Source organism: Malurus melanocephalus, unplaced genomic scaffold, assembly GCF_030028575.1.
Source record: "Malurus melanocephalus ecotype Western Australia unplaced genomic scaffold, MMel_1.1 scaffold_253, whole genome shotgun sequence".
Lineage (NCBI taxonomy): Eukaryota > Metazoa > Chordata > Aves > Passeriformes > Maluridae > Malurus > Malurus melanocephalus.
In genome coordinates this window covers 889,090-913,199 of record NW_026623485.1, presented here as the reverse complement: position 1 = coordinate 913,199, position 24,110 = coordinate 889,090, and the positions used below count along the sequence as shown (strand labels likewise).

Sequence of the window (24,110 nt, the reverse complement as noted above, 5' to 3'; positions counted from 1 at the left end):
GGGCGCGGGGCGGCGCGCCCGGATGGAGCGCTGAGGCGCTGAGCCCCGCCGGGCCGGGCCGGGCCGGGCCGAGACGTGACGATGTGGATGCGACGGCTCCCGGGAAGCAGGTAGGGCCGGGGAGAGGTGGCCCCGCGGGGCAGCGCCGGGAGCATCCCGCTGCCGGGCGCGCTCGGGGAGCGGCGGAGTTAAATCGTGAACTTGAAGTGGGGAGCGAGGAGAGGGCTGGGAAGCGGAGCGGGGTGCGGGATGGGGAGCGGTGTGTGGAGCGGAGCAGGGAGCGAACGGTGCCGGCGCCCGGGGAGGCGGCCGGTCCGCGCTCCGCCCGGTGCCGGGTTCCCCCCGCCCGGCTCCCCCCGCCCCGCTCGCCCGCCCTGCCCAGGAGACGGATCCGCGGTCAGCGTCCCCTCGCCGGCTGCTCGCTCCCCGCTGGCCGCCCCGGCGGGGGCTGCTCGGGGGAAGGGGCTGGGGGGGCGGCCAGGGCGCGGGCAGATGGATGGATAGACGGATGGAAGGATGGATGGCAGAATGGATGGACGGATRRATGGATGGATGTGTTTGGGAGATTAATCGAGAATTGCAAAGCAGAGGAGACGGAGGCAAAGTGTTACGTAACACATTTTCATTACCGCTGCGAAGTCATCTGAGCCGAAATCTTGTTATTTCCATGGTGCTGTGGCTGGAGAGCCCTGGYCCCGGCCCCTGCCTGCGTGCGGCTCCGGAGCCCCAGCACTACCTGGGTTTTGGTGCTTTGAGCCCATCTCAGTGGAATCGAGTGAAAGSAGCAGCGGGTTAAACAAGTGAGACCCTAAGGAAAAGTGAAATCCACGCTCTGTTTCGTTCTCCCCAACCCGGTTTTGTGTTTGGAAAGTCCTGGGTTTGAGCGATTGTRTTGGGCAGGGGTCAAACCCCAAACGTCCCTCCCCCGAGCGGGACGGTGGCTCCGGCACATCACCTGCTGCTGGGGAGAGGGGTCCCAAGGCGAGAGTCCCGAGCTGTCACACCGGGCCCGGTGGCTGTTCCCCGGGGAGCAGGGCTGGGTGGGCAGGGGAGCTGCGGGGTGAGCGGATGGGTGGGTGTAGCCCCCACTCAGCACCTTGGGGAGCCCATCAACCCGCACAGAACATGGCTGCAACTTGGGGGCGCGGAGGGAGGGCCCCCCGAATCCACGGGCGGTGAATGCTGATGCGAAAAGCCTTTGTCCGCCACCCTCRGGAATCGCTGGAGGCTTTGTCCCTCTGCCCGGGCTGTGGATGGAGTCCTGGAGGGAGAAACCCGAACTGAGGTTTTGYCTGCGCCGAGCAGCTGGGGGAGGCCCTTGGCCTCTCTTACAGTCCCGTGCCTGGTCGCGTATTCCAGAGGCACATGGCGAGCCGGCTTCCCGTGTCCCCCGTGCTGTCCCGTGCCTCGGGCCGGTGTCCCCCGGCAGCCCGGGCACACCAGCACCTTCACGCTGCCGCCGAGATGTCTGTCCATCCGTCAGCCGAGGATGCGCTGCTGCGTGTGGGAAGGACAGAGTCTGTGGTGATGTAGTGACCTTAGGAATTCCTCCCGGCGAAAGCACCCGAGGGTTTTCTCGGGGTGCCACGCGTTTGGATTTATCGCGTTTCAGGTGAAAAGCCCTGTGGAACCCGAGGGTCGTTTCCCAAGGCCGGCGCGGCGGAAGGCTGTAATCCTGGGAACAGAGGACGCCCTCTGCTTTGTTATTTTTTTTTTTGAGGAGAGTTTAGCAATGGAAACGGGAGCCCTCTGCTTGCTTCCCTCCTCGATTCATTCGCCTTGCGAATTTCTGTGCTGTGCATCCTGGATCCCCGGCACCAGGCTGTCCTTTCCGCCACCTCATCAGCTTCCAGTCCCTCCGTGTTTTATTTTTAATAAGAGATAATTTTACTGCTAACCTTGCCTGCTGCTCTCCCTTCTCTCTAACTCTAATTGCTTCTGGCTTTATTTCTGACATTTCCCATGTCATTTCTCCTCATTTTCTCGAAGACTACTAGAAAAATAGCTCCAGGAGAAGCGGTGGAGCTTTGCAGCGCCCGTTTCACCCCGCGCAGCCTCTGCCTGGAGCGGCTGCCTACGGCGGGGAGATGGTACCGTGCTGCTCCTTTCAAGTCGGATCCCTTTCGCCCGGGGCGGTGGCAGTGCCTGACCTCGCGGTGAGCCGCGCTCCTCCGCCGGGGAGGGCAGGACCTGTGAGACTGCATTGCTCAGAATTATTCRGTTCCTTGTAAAGAGGAGCTACAGCTCCCCTGTTCGGAGCGGCACTGCCCTGAAAAACCCCTGCGAGGTCCCAGGGATGCTCCAGCCCCGCTCTGCTCTTGGCAGGTGTGGGTGCTGCGGGGCAAAGTGTGTTTTTTGGGGGGGTGGCTCTGTCACTTCCCTGAGTGTGCACAGACATACGTGTGTGTGTGTGCACATGCCTGCGTCAGCGCCTGCGCCCGCCTGCGAGGGCACGGCAGCGTTCTGCAGCGTGCCAGGCTTCCAGCGCTGCCGAGGGCTTCCCCTTTTGAGCTACGAATATAATGTTTTAAACAATATGCCACGGTTTTTACAGCGTTGAGCTCTGGAGTGATTTGCAGTAGGAGTAAAATCACCGCTTGCAATTTCTCGGCTATTGTGTAAAACAACTCGTTAAAAGCATACATCCCTGCACATCGGCTCCGTGGAAACTTTATGGGCCTTGTAGTTACTGCCAAAGCAAACATTTTCCATGAATTTCACTCGTCAGGTTCACACTGTCAAATGTAGATTCAGCCGCTCGTCAAAGATGCAAGCCTTGCAGTCTGGGAAGTAATGAGAGCAGTAAGCAGGGGGAGTTAATGGCCTCCACTGAGGAGTCCTTACTCATCCCGCATCCACACAGGGGCTGAGCTGGCTGCTCCCGGGTGGATTGATTGCCACAGAAATTCATCTGGTGTCACCRGCTATGATACTTAAGGGTAACAATAATGCTCGAATAAACTGCTCTTTTATGCAGCGGTTCGCACCTCGGCGCCCGCAGCAATTTCCCAGATGAGGCGAGGGGAGCGGCGCGGGGCTTTGGCAGCCTCACATGAATAATTGTTGTAATAACGCCGGAGCCACCGCCTTGTCTTTGTGGTGTCCCCGGTGGGGTGGAGGGTGGGAGCTGTCATGGTGCTGTGGGATGTTCAGGCATTGCCCAGTGTGGCAGCTGCTGTGCCAGCCTTCGGCGGGCTGGACACGGGATGGGCGAGCTGCTGGCCCAGCTGCTCCTGGCGCCCCACGGCTTGGCTCTGCCTTACGTAATGGTCATCTGCTGGAAAGGAGGAGTTGCTAATGTTCCTTCAGAGTCCAGGCTGTGACAGGGAATGGCAGCCAGGCGGTGGCCAGCTCTCCAAGCCTGTTCCCACCTTCCCTCACCCAATCTGATCCTCGAGCTCTCCCAGTATGCCTAATTTGGCTCAGTATTTGTAGGTATGGATGGATGCAGGGCGGTGGTGAGCACTGCCAGCAGCTCCCAGGGGCAGCTCCACGGGGTGTGAATAACTCAGGGGACTTCCAACAGGTCTGAGGTTCATTATGAAAATGTCTGCTTGCCTAAGGCTTTAAATATAGCCAATGGGAGGAAAGATTGCCAAAATTACCAGAAACTGGATGTGCTGAGCAGGAGGAGCAGGAGCTGCTCTGCACTGGGTTGTGATGCTTGTGGTTCTCCTTGAGGGCTGGTGGTGACCAAGTGGGCAGCAGCAGTTCAAGCCCAACAGAGTTTGGGTTTGACAGCAGCACTCTTCTAGCAGGACAGTTCCTGGAGGCTGAGTGTGTAGGGTGRGATCAGTGGGTGGTGTGGCTGCGTTGACACTTTCATCCCCTCCTTTCAAACAAAGGGGTTTTCCTTCTGTTCTTCCTTCCATCCTTCCTGCTTTGCATCTTTTCCCTCCCACCCTGGGTGGTWCTGCTGGGAGGGGGTTCTTGGCTCAGCCCAACATCTCAGCAGCTACCACAGGTTAGGAGGGGATGTTYCCAAACCTGCTGCTTGGCTCTTCCTTGCCTTAGCTCACTGTTTTCGTCAAAGTGATTTTTTTTCACTAAAAGAATCTTAAACTCTGGACTTGAAGTGACGCCTTAAAAATGGAATTCAAGTTGATATGAATATTTCCCGTGGCTCTTCTTACTGGGACTTGCACCTACAGACTTTGATAGCTTATATAATTTCCTGTGATGGAGATGTACTTCATCTAATTTCACTTGGAAATGCATTGATTAAATCAGAACTGCTGAGAGATTTAAACTGAGTCTCAGTGGCCTGAACTTAACCGTGGGAGGTTTACCTGCCTTCATCCTTCAACATTAATTTGGTTTTATGAGGATTCCTTGTGAAATGAGGTTTTGTCTGCTGCTGAATCTCTTCTGCTTTCTGGGTTTATCAGTTGCTTTCTCTGGCCTCGGCGGCTCTATGAGGCGAAGCTGAGCTAAATCCTCCGTTCAGTGCAGCGCTGAGCTCCTTCACTGGGGATGTGGTGGGGACCAATGTGCATTTTGGCTCCGTCACCCCCAGTGCTCCTCACACTCTRCCCAAGCTGGAGGCAAAATGCCCACACTGTGGTGCAGCAGCAGGGCTGGGTATTGTGCAGTGGGGTGCTCATCCCTGGGGTGATGCTCTGGGAGCAGGGTGGAGATTTGCCCCAAGTGCAGCAATGTAGGAGTGTCCTCCCATCAGTGCTGAGAGATTTGGCATTTTTCATCCCAAAAAGCTGTGAGAAAAGGAGGAGAAACCCAGCTTGGCTGGAGGTGGATGAGCAGCTCCATGGAGATGAGCAGGGTGAAGTCAGCGGGYGCTGGGTGCCTGGGGCAGGAGGCCAAAGCACCCACTGGGACTCGCCTGAGGGCTTATAAAAATAAATAAAGCCAGTCATTCACAAAGTGCTCATTTCCAACTCCGATCTGCAAAATGTCTCCTTGTGACTTGGAAATGATGCGTAGGCAGGAGATACGCTTTGACATGCGACGATTTTTGTTGAAGTTTGCTCTGAAGGTCTTTCTCGGCAGCTCCTCTTTCCTGGCAGGGCTGGAGCATCCCAGGGGCACTGTGTCCCCGCTGCCAATGGCTGCTGTGTCCCCACGAGCCAGAGCCACTGGGAGCAGAAGCTGTTCCCTGGCACAGCATCTCTGTGGGTATGGAAAGGACTCTTCAGCTCCTGCTGCAGAAGCTGGCAGGGAGGAGAAGCAGAGCTTTGGCTGCAGAGCTGCTCCGGACCCCGGCTGAAGCAGCCATGGGATGAGGCTTAGCTGTGGTGAGACGGGAGCAGTGAAGCTTCACTGGCCTGGCTGCGATGCCAACACTGCCAGCTCTGCTGACTTCCAAATAAAGGMTGAGCAGAAGCCACTTCAAAAACAACACACAGCCTGGGAGCGGCGAGGCGCTTCCTTCGAGAGGCAAGCCAGGATCCTTCAGGTGGGAAAACAGGAGCTCACCAGAGGGCAGATGCACAGGACAAGCGTGGGGATGGGGACGTGCCGGTGCAGGGGTGACAGTGTGCTGCAGGACACCGGCTGCACCACGCTGTGCCACGCAGGACAGCGGATTTGTGGCTTTCAGCTACAGCTCAGTGGGGTTTGACAGCTCCTGTCCCTGCCATGCCTCTTCTGCAGCATCCTGGGATGGTCAGGAGGAACTCCAGCGTGTTTTATTGCCCTGTAGATAGGGAATGTGKCTGCCTGATGCCGGCTTAGGAGCTGTGTAGAGCCGCTGTGCTTGGCATGCGARGGCTGGGGACTCGCTGCTCAGCAGCAGCGTTCGAGGCGCTGGTGAGAGCAAACACCGCTAATTGATGTTGCCACTTGACTGCACGCCATTCAGGTTGAAGATGTGACAAGGTCGGGGGCAGCCCAGGTTGTCCCTCGGGGGAATTGCCTGCCTGGCAAGCCTCACAGCTTCCTCGGGGACGAATTTTGTAATTGCCTGAGTCCCGTGCATGACCCCAGCCCTGCTCCTGGAGCCTGCGATAGCATCTCTGCTCCCTTTGCAGGACTCAGTAATGAAGGGTAAGTTAATTGACACGGATGAGRACATCTTCTTAAGGACCCACCGGAATGTGGGTGATGGATGCCAGGAGACTGAGCCGTGCATCCCGCCAGGAATGCGTTTGGCTCTGCCTCTTCATGGCCAGAGCCAAAGCTTGGCTGAGTCTGCAGCGCCGGGGCGTTTCATAGGGCGAGCGTGACCATTCCGGATGCTGGCAGGTGTTATTTTAGAAAGAGCTCCCAAAAAAATGATTCAACCTTTTTTTCTACAAGTATCTGTCATTCATGGGTTTTCTTACAAAGTTTTCGTGGAAAGGGCAAGGATGAGTTATCCATCTTCCTGTTTCTTGTCTTTGTGAGAGGCTCTACTCCAGCATCATCCGACATGACACACTCAGGACTGACTCTGGGTTCCTGTCAAAGTGACACATTCTCTGGCAAAATCAATTTTGCTAATTTTGATGGATGAGGATGGATGTGAGGCTGCTGGCACAGGTGCTTTTGAAGGAAGTTGAGATACTGAGGGATGCAGGAGGTCAACCTTTGCTGCCGACCCGTCGCAGATAATRCTGCAAAAGTTTAATCTCTCCTGCAAAGGGGATTATTATTTTTTTTTTTTTTTAATGAGATGCAGAGCACAGTGATCCCTGACTCACTGGCAGTTTGTCTCTGAGGGGCTGTGCCCCCAATGGCACAGTGTTCTTGGGGTCCTGGAGGCAAAACCTCATCATCACTTTGATCCATCAGGATTTTGCCATGGCTGCAGTGGGAGAAGCCTGTGAGCTGCCTGGATGCTGTATCCACAGCGAGACGGCYATGGCAGGGATAACAGCTCTTCTCCATGGAAAAGAAATTGCTYGGTGCTAAAAGGGATTTAAAACTCTCTGTGACAGGATCAAGAGTCTTTGCCCCGGAGTTCATTCCTGCTGCCTTCGCTTTCTATTTTAGCTTGGCTTTTTCATCATCTTTTTGGGCTGTTCTTTCTCCACGCTGCGTGTCACGCTGACCCTTCTCCAGCAGCAGGATGTCCCTGTGATGGGGTTGGGCAGAAACTGTGCTGTTTCAGGAACTGGGGGGGCTGGAAACTCCCCAGAATCACCAGGCAGAGCCTCATCTGGGCAATGCAGTGCCCTGCRCTGAGCTCCCAGCTCCTGGCCCTTGGTTTTCTCCAGGCTTCCCTACTGACGTTTCACACCTTCAAAGAGAGCTCTGCTGCTCCATTTTTTCCTATTGTATTTCTTGCTCCATAAAAGCCATCTGTCCCTCTTTCTGTGTTCAGAGCCTTCATTCCTCTCATCTTCTCCATTTCTGTTRGAGTTTATGGAGCTTTTGAAACTATTAACATGTTCTCTGTGTTCTTTCCTGGGGATGGTTGCTGAGGTTTCCGGGCAGGCTGTGCATCTCTGGGCTGCCAGGGACTTCCCGGGAGAACGACAGGTTTGGATCTCAGTCATTCCAGTGTGAATTGAGAGCAGCTCCATCAGGAGGCTGTGGTGCTGAAATGAAGACTTGAGTGAGCTGGATTTCCCTGTGTGGACATCCAGCCTTTGCCATGGGGAAGGGTCAGCTGGGCCCTGTCTGGTCATCCAGATCTTTCCAGCAGGTCAGTGCTTGTCTTTACTCCTGGGAAAGCGAGGCATTTTGGGAAGTCATCATGAAAAATCCCATTATGAGGTATTTTCTCCCTGGGTGTGTTCCATGGTTGGAGGCATTTCCCGTTGATTCGGATACCACGGTGGGCTCTGATGCGCGGCTCCTACAAAGACACATTGTGTTACAAAGATAACACAGACCTCTTTTAATTGTTTTGTTTTAAAGCTCRTTAAGCTGCTACTTTAGATGTACTGAGCCAACTTATCTTATTTTTTTTAGATCAAAGTGTTTGCTGCATTCATTGTAATGACACGCTCGAGCACATTCATTTAGAAAATAAGATCAGTGCTGGGTTATTTATCTGGAAAGCGGTGGGGTTAAAGGGCGGTGTAAACCGTAGCTTCATGCCATGGTTTTCCTTCCTGTAGGTCCTTCAGAGCCAAGAGCTGGGTTGAATTMGTTGCTATCTCTAGGAATCACTTTGTGGATTTGTATTCCCAGGAACAAAACCCCTCATAAGCCCCCAGCTCTGCTCTGGGGTCTGGCAGGACTGTTTCCATCCTGGTGGGGAGAGCCTTGCTTCTGCCATCCCATTCCATYCCATGCCATCCCRCAGTGCTGGGTGCTGCATCCTGCTTGGACACCCAGGGCAATCCCTTTATCCGAGGGGGAGGTCTGRCCATCCTGCAGTTGATTGTACAGGAGGCAGACGTGTGGCAAAGGAAGAAAATTCATGAAATTCCTGGGATGGCAGCTGCAGGGAAGAGCATTGTCCTACCTGTGCCTGTGTCCACAGCAGGGAGCTGCTCATCCCAGCCGCTGGCCTTATTTATTGTGGGCAGCATTAACTAACACTAGGGATGATCTCTAAGCTCAGGTTTTAACGTGCTCCTACATATGTCGCAGTCCTGTTCCCTCAGCAGGATGATTTTAACGTGTGTTTGGTACCTGGGGAATGTTTTCCATTTCTGTGATGGGGATGCTGCATCGTCTCCTGTGCCAGGACCTCCTTGGTCGCTGTCAGCACAAAAAGCCTGGGCAGTGATTTTGTGGTGCACATGAAGAGGTGGAATGCATGAGGAGGTTTAGATGGAAGCTAAAATGAGGGGGGAAACCCCTGATTTCCTCAGGTTTATGGACTGTTTTGAATATCAGCAAGAGCAGAGCTTGAGACCGTGCCTCTTCAACAAGATTTTGGTGGATCTGGAAATCTGAAACTTCGCAGCAAGTTGTGTCTGAACTGGAGCTCTTGCTGCTGCCTGGTCCCCAGTGCTGGCGTGGAACTCGAGGGGGGGACGAGTGGGGTAAGTTGGCGACAGGTGCCAGTTTGGGCTGGAAAGCCAGCGCTCACAAACACCCTTTATCCGGGAGGGACAAAAGCCGAGTGTTATCGCTGCCGGGTTGATGAAACACCCCACTGTCCGGCCCTGCCACGCTAAATGCACGCAGTGTTTGCTGGCTGGGGCGGCTGGGCGGCGGTGGGGGAAGCGACGRCCGTGCTGTGCCCACCGAGGGGGATGCTCCGGTGGTACCCACACTGTGTTTGCTGGGAGGGATGCTTCAGTGGTACCCAGGCTGTACCCATGGCAGGAGATGCTCGGGTGGTACCCGGGCTGTACCCATGGCAGGAGATGCACCAGTAGTACCTGGGCTGTGCCCGTTATGGGGGATTCTCCAGTGATACCCAGCCTATGCCCATCACAGGGGATGCTGCAGTGGTACCCAGGCTGTGCCCATTGTGGGGGATGCTCCAGTGGTACCCAGGCTGTGCCCATGGCAGGAGATGCACCAGTGGTACCCGGGCTGTGCCCATTGTGGGGGATGCTCCAGTGGTACCCAGGCTGTGCCCATCACAGGGGATGGTCCAGTGATACCCAGGCTGTGCCCATGGCAGGAGATGCACCAGTAGTACCTGGGCTGTGCCCATCATGGGGGATGATGCTCCTCAGGCAGTACCCAGACTGTGCTGCTGTTACAGTGGTACTTGCCCTGTGCCCACTGGCAGTGATGGTCCAGGAGCACCCACGCTGTGCCTTGCCAGGAGGGATACTCCAGCGTTACTCTGGGATGCAGGGCCTGAGCCTGCCTCTGGGTTGTCCCTCTTGGTGAGCACTCRGGGCATCTCATCCCCTTGTCCAGGGCCTGTCTCACTATGCTGGCAGATGAACCCGCAGCCCTCTGAGTCTTCCCAGGGGAGCCAGACTGGGCTCAGAGCTCCTGCTGCCAGAGTGGTGGCAGGTAAATTACCGAGCACTGGTCTTGCAGAGAAATTTGCTGGAGACGTGTCCTTGTCTGAAGGTGCATKCAGACTTCTGTGCTTTCCACCCTGGCACCTTCCAAATCCTGTCTGAAATAACCCCTGAAGACCAGATGTCCTGCCCTCTCTAAATCAAGCTTTTCTGGGCTGGCCATTATGGACAGTGCTGGCCAGCTTGCTGTGTTATCTCTCACACTCATCCTCAGGCTGGCTGGAGGCACYGGGCCCTTTGTTCYGTCACTGTCTTTTAAAATATTTGAAAAYGGAAACTGAGCTTGAAACTCAGGGTTAAAGGTTGGCTCWACTTMGRCAGCAATGGGGYACGTGGAGCCAAYSASCTCCTGCCTTCGTAGTGATGCCACRTGTGCCYGCTCTCTGCCCGCTCCTTTTTTCTCTTTTTCTCTTGCTCTGCCAGATCCTGACTCTTCCCATGCCATGGGTGTGGGATGCAYCAGAGAGTTCCTGCTCTGGTGAGCTCCAGCACCATTCCCAGGCACCAACACCAGGGCTTTGCCCTTCCTCTGCCTGTGGCGAAGGACAGGCCTGGAGGCGAGAGCAGCCGGGGCCGTGTGCTGCCGAGCCAAAGCTGTGCGCTGATGGCGTTGGCAGGGGCTGCACCTCCCGCATCAGCACATTGGCTGATGGTACCGCTGGGTATTAATTATGCCTTCCGCACTCGCGGCTATTCAAATGGTAAAATTGTTTATTTGCAGCTGGGTGAGCTCAAGGCAGAGGCAGAAGAGCGAGCGGCTCCCCCGCGCCACGGCCGCCCTCCTGCCCCCTTCTCACTGCTCCCCAAGCGCAGCCAGGGATGGATCCAGCTGCTTCCATCTYGGCATTCCCATCCTGGGGGATCCCGTGGCTTCCCAGCCCCACCCCACCTGACCCTTTTCTGCCCCGTTTTCCCAGGGAAGTGGGTGTTTGCTGTCTGCCTGGCCACGGCAGCGTGGCGGGAAGGATTCAACCTATTTCACCCTCTGCTGATTTCCCTCCATGATAAATCCCATCCCCTCCGCCGCGGGAAGCGGCGTCAGTTTAATTACTTGTGGGGAGAAGTGGGCAGCGGAGGAACTTAGGACTTGTTTTAAATATCACTTTTATTAGCAGGTAATCCTGAAGCTCAGGACTGTAATATAGATAGGTAGTGATGTGGCACATTTAATTTACTTAGGTGCTACTGTGTGTCAGCCTTTGTGCCTTAAGTCCCAGTACTGGCTTTGAAGAGCTTGGCAGCCATATTTTCACAAATTTATAATTATCTTGGAAGAAGTCACGGCTACAGACGGTGCAGTGGGTTGTATGTTCCTGGTTCCCATTGGGTTTGGGATCAGAGCAACACATGGCTCAGGAGAGMGGTCCCCATGGTGCCACCAGTGCCAGGTGGGACATGGTGGCCACCCCACTGGGGTGATCCATTAGGTCTCCTGCTATTCCCATGGCATAATTTGCTGATCCTTTTGGGACTCATCCACGTGGGATCACGCACCTTCCCTCCCCCCAGCCCTGGGGAAGGTCCCATGCACCTTCCCTCCCCCCAGCCCTGGGGAAGGTCCCATGCACCTTCCCTCCCCCCAGCCCTGGGGAAGGTCCTGCTCCAGCCCAGAGTCCAGGATGGCAATGCTCCATTTCCATGGCGATGCTTGGTAGTGTGACAGCAAAGGACAGTCACCACACTGCAGGGATCATCACACAGGACAGCAGGGTGGAGAGGAGAGGAGCTGCAGAGGCAGCTGCAGTCCCCACCCTGGTGAGGACACACAATCACGGGCCAAGTATCTGCCACTGAAGTTTTCCCCTCTTCTCCCTGCTCTGGTGTGAAAGTCACCCGCCGGGATGCAGCGGCCTCGTTCTATTCCGTGTGGAGCTGATGAGTTCCTGCACGTACTCTCATAACCTGCCCTGCTCCGAATGTCTTTGTAGGACACGCAGCCGCCCTGCCAAGGATGTTTTCCTAGAGCGTGGTGCCTGCTTTCCTGCCTTGTCTTGCCTGGGTCAAGGAAATATCACCCCAACTCTCTGACCACATTTGCTCCAGGCATTCACAGGAATATTTCTGTCCCTGCCTCGCTTGGTGTTTGGAGATATGAAATGCTCAGAGTTCGTAAATCACCCCAACAAGGACATAACCTTGATTCCCCGTGCAATACCGATAGCTTACCTAACAGGAGGCATGAAATGGAAGAATGGCTCCATTTGTATAATTCTGCATTAAAAATCAGCCTATTCTGCAGTTAATGCTCCTGTGAAGTGTCTCCACAGKCAGGGGAGAAAGGGGCCGGTGCTGGAGAGCAAAAAAGGACCTTATGAAAGGGACCGCACTCGAGTGAGCCTTTGAGGCTTTGGGGAAGTGGGTTAGTGCTGATAGGTGGTGTTTTGATGTTTGTCAGAGCCGTGATCCCAGTTAATTTTCAGACACATTAGCRGAGCCGGGGGTTTCTGGGAGCACAGCGGGTGAGCTCGATTAACCCACATCCTGTCTGCACTGCCAGGGTTGCCTGAGGTGCCACCACCACTGAGGGCTCTTAGGACTGGGGCAGGGGCTCTTCTGTCCCCAACCATGCCAGATGGTCCTGCTTTCCCTCCCTGCACGTGGAGGTTGGTACCACGTGTGCAGYGGCGGCAGCAGCCAAGTTCCACAGCAGCCTCTTCCCGGCTGCCGAAGACCACGGCACRCTCGCGTCCTCCAGCATCCTTGAAATTAATCTCCCTCTCAAGTGCCAACTGTCCTCCTCTTCAAAGCACACGCCTGCAGCTGGAAGGATTCTGGAAGGGGTTTCGTACAGGGGAGGACTCTGAAAAAGGTGTGTTGGGTGGGGGAGGCTGTGGTGGCTCCAGCCTCAGCACCCGCTGCTCTGTTACCTTTGGAAGTGGGATGGGCTGGGATGTGCTTGGGAAAGAGCCCTGATCCATTCATTAGCCCAGCAGTTTCATTGAAACTGCTCTCGTGCTTCTCACAGGTAAATATTTGTAGGAGTTCCCTTTTCTACGTGTGAGTATAGCTGCCTCGCCATCCGTGGAGTGAAGGGAGTGGATTTGTGCCTGGTGGGAGCCAAGGCCTCGGATGAGGAGATCAAGGACAGGATTTCATTTTCTCAAATATATCCGCTCTGCATTTCTTTATCTAACCCAGTTTCRGAGTTTTATTGAGTTTTTCCTGGAGTTTGAAAAGTATTTTGGGATAACATTCCCATTCACCTCCAAGATGGGAAAAGAAGTAATGTGAAAATTGCCCACGCTCTTCAAATTTCTTTGCGAAATATGTTGTGTGTTCTTATAGTGGGGTGAGGAATAACCAAACCCCTGATTCCCAAGTGAGGAGCATAACCACAATCCCTGCCCCATRGATCCTTCTGGCCCACATGTGCCCCAGCCAGGGCTGGCTCTTCACCCCCAAACTGAGGCAGATGGGTGCTGCGTGTGGGTCTGGATGATATGCTCCCTTCCCTATGCCATAGCCCCTCTCTGGGTGAAATTAGGGAATTATCCCATGCACCGAGAGCAGCACAGGATCCTCTGCTTCCTCTTCTGTCCCCGAGGAGCAGCCGGTGCTGTCGGAGAGGTGTTTGAGCTGTTTGATGTCTCRGCAAAGCAGGAACGCCCTCCCTGCCTCGGAGCAGCGGTGACTTTGTGCCCGATCTCCCCAGAGGCGCGCTGTGCTCCTCTTCGGGCGGCGAGGAGGCGGAGGAGCCGGGCTCCCRGGGCGCTGTGCCGGGCCRGGCCGTGCTGTGCCAGCCGCAGCGGGCTCTCCTGGGACAGCCCGGGTTTTCTGGGGCAAGGACAAGGTGGCGGGAGCTCCGGGYGGGATGTGTCCCGCTCTCTGGGTGTCCTTGGGGCCTGGGCAGGGTGCTGGTGCGGGGCTGGGGTGGGGGCAGCAGCGGAGGGCAGGGTGGTCCTGCCTCTGGCCGCGCCACGCGCTGCCGCATCCATCGCATCCATCGCCGCCGCCGCCGCGCCGGGCACATCACGCTGCGTTGCCAAGACAACGGCAACTCCTACACGCTGCTATTTATTCTGAAGGACACTTGCTCTTATCTGTTGTTGCAAAGCCCTCAGAAGATCGCATGCCACGCAGAATTCCTGCGAGGTAAYCGGACTCGCTGCTTCTGTCCCTGAAGCCGTCTCCTGGGGATGTGCCAGCCGGTGTGGTGGCCAGGAGGACACTGCTGGGGTGACAGTCCCTTGGGTGGCATTGATTGATGGGATGCTGGTGTGGGGGGTGACACAAGCTGTCCTGGGAGCAGAATGGGGTCTGCCCTGTCCGGGTGTTCCTCACTGTGTCCATCCCCATCCCAGAGCATCTGGCCTGGGGAGTGGTGGCAGGAGTGAGGGACAATCTGGTGTTGGGTGTCACCAGCGCTGCCTGGCCATGCTGGGACACAAGTTTCCAGCATGACCCAATGGAAGACAAGGCCTGGATATTGCCTCTGCCCACACATCCTCCCAGTGCTGCTGTGAACARYGCAGCCATGCTCRGGCAGGTTCTGCAGCAGCAAGCCCYTGCAAGTTCACCCTGCCATCGCTGCRGCCTGGAATGTCACAAGGAGACAGGAGGGGATGGAAGCAAGGGGAATATCTGTTTTTTCCTGTCAGCTGCCAATCCCAAGCACCAAGGATCAGCATTTTGTCTGTCAGAAGTTTCCAGGCAGTGGCTGGGATGCAGTGGGCACAAACTTTGTGCTGGGCACACCTTCCCTTGCCCCATTCAGCAGCTGTGCCTGAAAGTTCTGAGTGTGGGCAGCACAGAGAGCTGTGAAGGGGATGAGGTCTGGGGGTGGGCACAGATGGTGTGAGAGGTGGCGCCTGGGGCGAGTGACGTGCCAGGAGGTGCCCAGCCCCTTTCTTTCCTTACAAGAAGACATTTCAGGTGACTGGGGAGCTGGGCAGAGGCTGAAATTTTGCTTGACATGCTACAGGAGTGATCCTGAGCATTTCAARGGTGAGTTCGTGCTTGGTGATCTGGCTGGAGCCTGAGCTTGTGACTCCTTGCCAGTGGAAGCACAGCGTTGCCTACAGCACGTGGGGGACACTCTTCGTGCTGCCACCACTCCACCGGCCTCCAAAAAAACCCACCACCACCACCACGGTTTGGGTAGTTTGTGGTTTTTTTTTTGGTTTTTTTTTTTGAAGCCTTGAAATCCTTCCTCCCCCAGCCTGAACTATTTTGGTTTCTGTTGTCTGTTTCTGGCTCTTCCCTTTCTCCTTCTGCGCTCTTTCCTTGCGTTGCCTTCTCCCTCCCCAAAATAAATGCTGTTACGCTTTGAAAAAATACCCAATTAGGAAAAAAGCAGAGATCCTCTGAGCAGAAAAAGCCTGTGCCTGGGAGTATCCAGGTCAGCTCCTTTAGCTCCGCTTGCTCACACACGGAGGGAGTGTACAAATGCTTCTGTCAACCAGATGCACATTCTGTCGTGCTCSCAAGGACTGTGCGGGCGCCGCTGCGGAGGATTAGCCCGTTTAGCCATGTAAAGCTCTCATTAACTCCTGCTGAGTTCGACAAAAGTCTTTCTCGTGTAAAAAATGAGTAAAATGGAGTAAAGATTTTTTGGGCTTTGGCCTAATGATTTTTTTTTCCAGGGGAAAAAAAAAGAAAAATAACAAAACACAACAGCAACAAAAAAAAAAATTGGCTTTTAGAGATTTTCTTGCCAGACTTCACGTGGGGCAGCATCATAGAGGAGACGTGAGGGGAGCAGAGCCTCGGCACGGTGCCACTGGGGAGAGAGGGCTGTGACGTGATGTGACGTGATGGCGACATAAAAGCAAAATTGCAACTGCTGAAAGCTGCCAGCAGCTCAGGGGGGGTTCCAGCCGATCTGTGGCAGAAAGGGCAGCAAAAGGGGCTGCTTCTCCTGCCCTCCCTGTGCTGCAGGGTCATGCTGAGCTCTGGGTGCCCCACGCCACAGGAGGGGATGTGCTGTGCTCCGTGGGAGGATGTTCCTGCTGTGTGTGGCATGGGCTACACGTGCAAACCCAAGAACCCACGGACTCGTCTGCTCCAGCTCTTTGAGGGATTCATCGTGCTGCCCGCAGGCTTGGGAAGCAGGGGATGGGCTCTCTGATACCCCTGCATCTCTGGAGTAAAAGCTTGTGCTGCTGGAGCTCTGCTGGGCCCAATTTGGATAATTCACCCAAAAGGGCTGAGTTTGGGCAAAGCAGGCACTGGCTGCTTCCCCAGGGCGTTTCCTGGTAAAACTCATGCTCAAGTTGTTCCCATCATGCCCAGACCCAACTGAAAAATCATGGTTTGTGGGTGAGGATCCTCAGCCTGCCATGTTCATGGGTTTGTGTTTTTTCTTGGGGTGGGGAGGGTGCAGGATGACCCACAATACCATTTTGGGGGACTCTGGCCAGAGAACTGGGGAGGACAACAAAACCCATGGAGCTGGGGGATGTTTTGGGTGGCTGGGCACGGAGATCTGGGGTTGTCCCACTGCCCTTCTAACATGGCCCCTGTCTGCCCACAGGTCAGGTTGCCCGCTCGGAAGCCATGCTTGGATTTTAATAGCCATGTTCCACCTAGCCATGGACCTTGCCAGCTGCCAGCCCCCAGCCACCGGCACCGGGGGGAGGCTGTCRCCACGGCCGGCGCTCCGGCACAGACTGTCCCGTGGCTCGCTGTGGGGCACGGGGAGCGGGGAGGAGCTGCAACGCCCCGGCCCCCCCTGGACCTGCGCCCCCGCRCCCCCTCTGCAGAGACCCCGCTCCCGCCGGCCGCCCCCCGCCGCCCCACTGACCGCTGGTCACCCCCTGCGCCGGCCGCGCTCCCGGAGGGGTCGGCGGCACCTGCGTGGCCGTGGCTTTGGCTCACGGGACGGGCGGCCCACGGCGCTGCCCGAGGTCATCGTCTGGGGCCCCACGGGCGAGGAGGACTCCCTGGAGAGCAGCACGCTGCCCGGAGCCTTCGCCACCACCACCACCACCACCACCGCCGCCACCACCACCGCCACCACCGCCGCCGCCACCGCTGTCACCGCTGCCACGCCGCCCCGAGTGCCCCCCAGCACCCCGGCTCCTGCGGCCGGAGGGGACGTGCCCCGCAGCAGCCCCGGCCGCACCAGCACCGCCGAGCCGGCCGCCGGACACAGCAGCGGAGGCAAGGATGCTCGCCCGCCCCGCGGGCTGGGGGACAGCACAGGTAGGGTCCACCGGGGGCTGGGATGGTGGTGGGGACATCRGGAGGGCTGGCGGGTCCTGGAGCAGAGACATCAATGCAGTACGAGTGTCCCAGAGGCGGCGCTGGCTGGGACAGGAGTTAGAGTGACATTAAACAAGCGCTCRGAGGAGAGTGGCGGTGCTGATTATCGCTTTTATCCGAGGCGTTTTCCAGCCGCTTGCTGTGTTTTCCCATTACAGCCTCCATCCGCAGCCCATCTCCCGTAATCGCACCACGCTCGGCACAGCAATGCCTTCCCCCAGCGCTGGCTGCTGCGTGGACATGGATGGGAAAGCTGCTTTCCATTTATTGCAAATTATATTTGTTATTGCTGATATTAAACCGTGGGATACCGGTGGATAGTTTACAGAATTTACTCACTGTGCATCGACTGCTTTGAGCCCACTGCGACTTTCTAGTCGAAATGAAAAGGAATTTTATGGCCTAATCTTAATCCCAATTAATTTATCCAGCCTGCCCTGCTTGGCAGAAAGAGATGATGCAAACCAGGATGTTGTTCCTGACTTATAGGAGTTATTTATAGCGGAAAAATAACTCCCAGCCTACACACCTTTTACAAAACRCTGGAATTGGCTGGATAGATCAGCGAGGGAGTATCGATAAGGGCTGCGGCTTGAGCTGCTCACTGCATGACGGGAGTGTCAGCCTGATCTCCCCAGACCTGCCATGGTCAGTGCCTCCGGCCTCTGTGGCATTGTCCAGACCAGGAGCATGGGGTCCAGTGGGCTTTTTGCCATCCACCAGCTGCAGGAGCCCCTCTGCCTGCCCCAGCTGTGGGAGGATGGCTSCTGGCATGTGCTGGGGCTCTGGGAGTTAACAGAGTGGGCTGCTTTGTTTAGGCGAGGGCGTGCTGACAGTGATGCCACCCACCCGCCAGTGCCACCAGCGCTGTCCTGGGTGGCTGCACAACAATGGGAGCTGCAGCCCCAGCAGCTCCCAGGGGGCCAACTGCTTKAATCTGCAGGCTTTAGCTCTCATTAGGGGTCTTTTCCAGGATCGGAGTTTTTGCTAATTAACTTCTCTTYGAGCGGTGAATGCGATAAACTCCTTCCCGGGTCTAAAGGCCCTGTTTGATCCCAGCTCTTCCACCCTCAGTTGAAAAGCTGAGCTCCAGATCCGCTTTTCCTTCCAGTGCTGGGGCTGAGCACCCAAGAGAGCTCTCAGCACGCTCCCAGTGGGAGCACCATGCCCCTGCCATGCCTCGGGACAGCGTTTTGGGAGCGAGCAGCCGACGCTGTCTCAAAGCAGGATCCRTGCCCGTGCCAGTTTTGCTGGTGCRGCGCCTGTGCGAAGCCGTGCAGCTTTCCCAGCCCTGCTCCRCTCTGTTATATAAGCTGTAGCGGCTGGAAGTGTTTGTTCTCTGCTGGGAAAAACATATGGCTACAAATGAGGATGAGGTAACTCGCCTGTACGGTTTATTTGCCTCAGCGAGCATTGCCAGTCCTYGTCCGGTGAGGCGCCTTGACGGGAGCCCGGGGCGGGCACGGTGCTGCTCTCGCTGCCTGTGGTCCCTCAGCTGTCCGTGGCAGCTGCCCAGGGTGTCAGGGTGGTGCCACCTGTGTGTGGCACCCACAGGAGCCGGGGTCACCCTGGCAGAGCTGTCCCAGGGCTCCTGCAAGCCACACTGACCCACACTGCCCCACGCTTGGTTCCATCGGAGCAGGTGCTGCCACCCTTATGTCCCACCTGTGCTGTGTCCTTGTGCCCCTCTGTGCTCTGCCTCTGGGTTCCTGGTGATTCTTTGGGGTCGTGGGGTCCTTGGGGTGATGAGAAGAGCCCCTTGAGCAGAGGCAGTAGAGCTCAGAGATGAGCAATGGGAGCAGCTCTGCTCTGTCAGATCTTCCTCTCGCCCCCCTTCCTCCTCGCTGAGAAGTGAGAGAGAAAAAAGCCAGAAACAATGCCTCGGTGAGTCGCTGACAGCRAAAACAAGCTTTAAAAAATTCCCCTGGAACAGGAATTACGCGGCTCATAGGCAGGAGAGGCAGCAGAAGAGCGATGGCTGGTAATGCCTGCAAGGAGAGGAGAGGTTGGCGCATGTCCTGGCCCGGTGGGTGCTGCCMCGGGGGTTCAGGTGACCTGCAGCTCAGGTGTTCCTGTCCTGGTGCCACCCCTGCCGCGCTGCACAGCGCTGCTGGCATCAGCTGGGCATGCAAGATGTTCACCCAGGCGTAGTTTATGCTTGTGCTTTTCAAAAATGTGCTTCCTTCTTCGGGGCTGTCATAACCGTTTTACTCCGGAGCAGGGAAAGAGAGGAATAATTAAAATTCCAGCATGCTGCAAGTGGGAAGGGCTGTGAGGAGCTTTCACCGGGCACTCTCCACGTGGGCTAAGCTCCTCCACAGAGGCAGAGCATCCCCGGGTCCCGCGGCCTCAGCCAAAGCAGAGAAGAGCRGAATGAATCAGAGCTGTCAGAGCGAGGCAGGAATTGCACTCGCTGGTTTGTCCAAGCTCCTTTCAGGAGCTTTAGGATAAAGCCGTCTTTAATTAAACCTTTAAGTGCTTTATAAAGCAGAAAACTCCATGTGCTGTCTGCTGCTCTTAGCGGCGTTTGATGGCCGGTCGCGGCGTGTTTGGCACCAAGCTCTGCGAGCAGCAAGCTCGTGGCGGATCTGGTGCTCAGGGACACCCCCTCCCCAACGCTGGGGTGCTCCTGGGGGAGAATGTGGGGGCTGTGTGGGTGTTGGCAGCTGGGTCTGAGCTGGTGGTTGCCTCAGGGCTCTCATCACCCCCTTCCCACCACCAGCTGGGAGCACGTCAGGAATAAATAATAATAGAGGCGATGCTTCCCGCTGGTGATGACCCTGCCTCCAGAAAGGGTGCAGTAGGGGGCTGCTGGATGCAGGGAGATAGTGGATGCAAAAAGGCTTCAAAGGAATTAATTAAAGATAGAATGTGCTTAAAAGAAGACCCTGGGCAGTGAGAATGGAGYCACCTCTTTGATGTGCCGTGTCAAGGCGCCACAGCCGGGGATGGAGAGGAGGTGACGGAGCTGGACAGCGACTCCTGGGCTGGCACCAGTGGTCACCCTTCCTGAGAGGTTCCCAAAGTCTCCCTTGTAAGGCTGGGCATCAGCTGCAGTTCTCCTGAAGGGAGGAGGATGATGGTGGAGGTGAGGAAGCTGGGCTCTCCCTGCCAGGGAGACGGGACGCTCCCCAAGATGCGCGGATGGCGAACGTGCCTGAGCACATCCTCCCACATGCGTCTCAGCGAGCCAGAAACTCTCCTCTGCTGCTTTCCAAGTGTTTATTCCTTGGTGATATTTGCTGTAACACCTGAGAAGATAAGTCCCAGTGTCTTTAGCATAAGCCTTTGGGATCTTCCTTCTTGGCAAGAACATTTCGCAGCGGCGGCAGCAGGAGGATGTTTTCCTTCTTTCATCAGTCCAGCTCGAAATACCAGGAAATTACCAGGAACCTTGGTGGGTTTTTTGCTGAAAGGCTGTGTTTTCATCTCAGGATGACTGGCACTCCCTGGGCTGGATTTCAGCGCAATTACTGATTTAACAGGTGGAAAACCAAGTGGCTTTCCTGTCCCAAACATTGTAAGCAAGAAAATTTTGGGTAAAGCAGACCCAAGGCAGTTTACAGTGTGGTGGATTGAGCAGCAGAGGAACTGGCTGTGCACTGGAACAAGGCTTTTCTGCTCTGTCTCCTCCCCTGTATCAGACCCTYGTGGCTTTTGTAAATTATTTTCCTTTCAACCTATTAACCAGCAGTAGGTTCATGTTACGGCCAAATCTGTCTGATCCCCCCTGGGAAAGGCCAGCAGTGGCAGCAGGGAGGCCGCACCACGCTCCTGATTGAGTTATTTTGTCTGCAAGCAGCTTTATCAGGGATGAGGCTTTTGGGGCTCAGATATGATTTCTGATGGCTGGGGAAGCTGTAAAGCCCCTGGAGTCCAGCTGGTTTGCCCCAGCTTCTCCACGACACTCTGGAGGAGCCGTTGGCATCCTGGCATGAGAGAACAGAGGARGGACACTCATGGCAGGGATGAGGATGGGGTGCTGAGGAGAGGGATCATCCCGCATATATATGGGTTTGTGTGTAGCCCTGGCTGGGGATAGCCATATCTGCCCCATAAGAGTAATTCCAGATTTCTCCCTTTCAAATGAAATAGAGCTGTTTTCTCTCTTTTCTAATTTTATGCAGCTTCGRGGCCTTGACGAGGGTCTTCAAAGAGTTGCAGCTCGTAGCTGTTTTTATTGGGAAAATGAAAAATACAGGCTCCCTAACCAGAGCTGTTGAAATAAAGGCCTTGGGGGATAGAGGTTCTCTTTGTTTTTAATTAAGAGCTTATATCTCCTGTTCGCTGCCATTGCACACTCCTGCAGTAGCAAGACATTAGTCTCAAATGGATTTTCTCATGGAATTAATTCCGTTGATGCAGAGCTGTCCGGGAGCCRTTTCAAAAGGTGGCCAGAAAGGCCAAACCTCAGCACTTTCATCTCAGCAGCAAATATATGGTCTTTAAAATAACAGATTAAAAAAAAAAAAAAAAAACCCTGGCATTGGCTCGCTGTGAGAAGATTGGGGTTTTGCCCGGGATGTGGGGAATCGGGAGCTGGGTTGTGCTGCCTGCCGGGATTCTGCGGCCCCTCTCTCCCCATGGAGGGGATGAGAGGCGCGGGTGAGAGCAGAGTGCACTCRGATGGCACGAGAGTGGAAAAACCCAGAGATATTTCAGCATTTCCGAGGGTTCAGAGAGCGCCTTTGAAGAGCTTTCCCTCCTGGCAGGCGGCGCGCGGAWTTCTGCTGCACTAGCAGAAGCGCAGAGGCTTGGACACACTTTCGCTTCCATTAAATACTTCTCCTGTAATTACCCTCCAGTTAAATGGTCACTGCGTCAAATTGCCTGGTAAAAGCCTTGGCAGGGGGAGCCCTCGCTGGGCTCTGGCAGGGCTGAGGTGTTTGCAGGTGCCGGGGCCGATGCCGGGTGTCCCTCCCCGCTCTCCCGCTGCCCTGCCTGCAGCTCCCACGGTTAATAGCGTGTAATTACGTGGCTGCCGAGYTCTGTGACCCGCTGGGATCAGAGCATTTGCCATGGAGATGAGCAAACAAAACCCAGGCGCTGTAATCCCTGCTCCCAGGGTCTCTCTCTGGGGGTGCAGGCTCTCACGGGGAGTGATGCCTCTGCCAGGCAGCTTCCCACACTGGAGGARGAGGATTTTTGCTCTGTGAAGTATTGATTTTATCTTCCAAGTCCCCTTCCTCCACCCAGTTGGGCTTCAAGAGCTGTGTCTAAAATAATGCTTTGCCCTTGGCATCATCACTCTCCATCTCACTCACCCCCCAAGGTGCTTTATGTCCCTTACAGGACATTCTCCTCTCTYGGAGTGGCCCATCCATTAACCCCAYCCCTYGCAGATTGGATATTTGTYTGATCTTGCTCTTCTTTGAGKGCCTAGAGGAAAGTATTTCATATATTTGCAAATTAAGAATAAAGCAGGTATTGGTATAAGGCTTCCCAGGGAACCATCCCGGGCCACCTGTTGGGTCCCTTCCCTCTGTCCATCACCACCATYGAGACAGAGACCTCCTGTCCCCCTGAAATCCCCCTGGCTTCTGGTGCAGAATTAATACATGATGCAAAGGAACTTTCCTGTGTYGGTACATATGGCAACTTATGTGTGTGATGGAGTCTAAAATTATCCAGCCTTTCTTAAAATCCATGTGTCCTGCTCCGGGGAGCTGCCATCCATCCTTCCCAGTGCTCAGCCACCTGCAATCTGTTCTGCCTGTGCCTTTCCCATTACGTAAATGCAAGGATTAATTGCATCGTTAGGTTCTCCCGCGACTCTGCCACCACTGCCTCATCTCCCAGTGTTGCGGAAGGTCTCGTCCCCGGCTCCGCTTCTGTTTTCAAAGGAATCGGGCACTGGGCTGGTTTGATTTTATTTTTAGAATCTTTCCTTTTATCTTTTTCAGCAGCGTCCCACTGGGAGCTGCTCCAAGACTGCCGTGCGGGATGCGGCCGGGCTGGCTGCTGCCGGGGTGGGCGTCACTCCTGAGCGGGGACCCGTGGGCACGAGCTGCCACTGCGCTGCTTGAGCCCCTCTTTACCACCCCTGGGAGCTCACAGAAGTCTTTTTCCACGCCTCACCCTCGGGAGGTGGGGTACCACTGGGAGGTGGGGAGCCCTGTGGCATTTTCCCTGCGGATTCCCCTTGGAAAGCTGGAGCTGGAGCAACTGAGGGGTGAGCACAGTGGCTYTGGCTCTGGCAGGAATTGGCTGATGCCCACCCTGTCGGCACTGGGGCCATGAGTGAATCCTTCCCCACTGCCCCAGGGCTGCCCGGTGGCTCCCCAGGCACCCCCAKCTCCAGCTCAGCCACGGCCCTGGCACTGATGCCGTCCTTGCCACAGATGCATACAGATATATATATAAAACTGCTTATTTTCCTGTCATTCTAAGACTTATTTATTTATTAAAACTACCATCCATCAGGAGCTGCAACATCTGTTTGTGAAAAATAGCACATCCTTGGGCTGCAGCCAGGAAAAATCATTTCATTATGAAATTGCAACTGTAAGGCAGCACAAAATCACAAACATAGTGTACAGCGAGCTGCTTTTGTTTCCAAACTGCTCATTAGGAATGATCCACGAGCCAAAATGATACCCCGTGGAAGGTGAAGAGGGGGAAATGAGCCCACCCGACCTGCAAAGCGAGCAGCCGTCGGAGCCGTAATTATTATCCCTGGTGAATCCCACACCCGGTGCAAGGCTGCGCTCGTCTCCCTTTCCGTCCCGGAGGGGAGACGTCTTCACTTCTCTTCCGTTCTTCGTGCCTAATTCGGGCTGACAAGGAACATACTTGAGAGGATAGGAAATGAGGAGCCTGGCTTACAGATTATTTTGTGTAAGGCAGGAGAGAGGATTGTGGYGCCGCTGCCAGGGGCTGTGTGTGGCCCCACGCTGGGAGGGGGTGGCAGGGGGCTCTGTGGGGAGGGGGACTCTGCCAGGATCCCCTCAATTCCCATCCCCACTCTCTTTTTTCTTCTCCCTGCAGGTCTGGCAGTTCATCAGATAATCACTATTACCGTGTCCCTCATCATGGTCATAGCCGCGCTGATAACAACTCTTGTCTTAAAAAATTGGTAAGGTS

General features: G+C 55.5%; 1 protein-coding gene across 2 annotated transcripts in view; it reads left to right on the top strand.

Annotated features, from left to right (window-relative positions):
* The first annotated feature begins 6 nt into the window (after nucleotides 1-6).
* Nucleotides 7-24,110, top strand: part of AJAP1 (adherens junctions associated protein 1) — a 37,654-nt gene continuing 13,550 nt past the window's right edge. For both annotated transcript variants that reach the window (XM_057375600.1, XM_057375599.1), the window contains exons 1-3: nucleotides 7-110; nucleotides 16,297-16,967; nucleotides 24,015-24,102. In XM_057375600.1, the coding sequence (XP_057231583.1) occupies nucleotides 82-110; nucleotides 16,297-16,967; nucleotides 24,015-24,102 (788 nt within the window). In that variant the 5' untranslated portion in view covers nucleotides 7-81. The remainder of the gene's footprint in view (nucleotides 111-16,296; nucleotides 16,968-24,014; nucleotides 24,103-24,110) is intronic.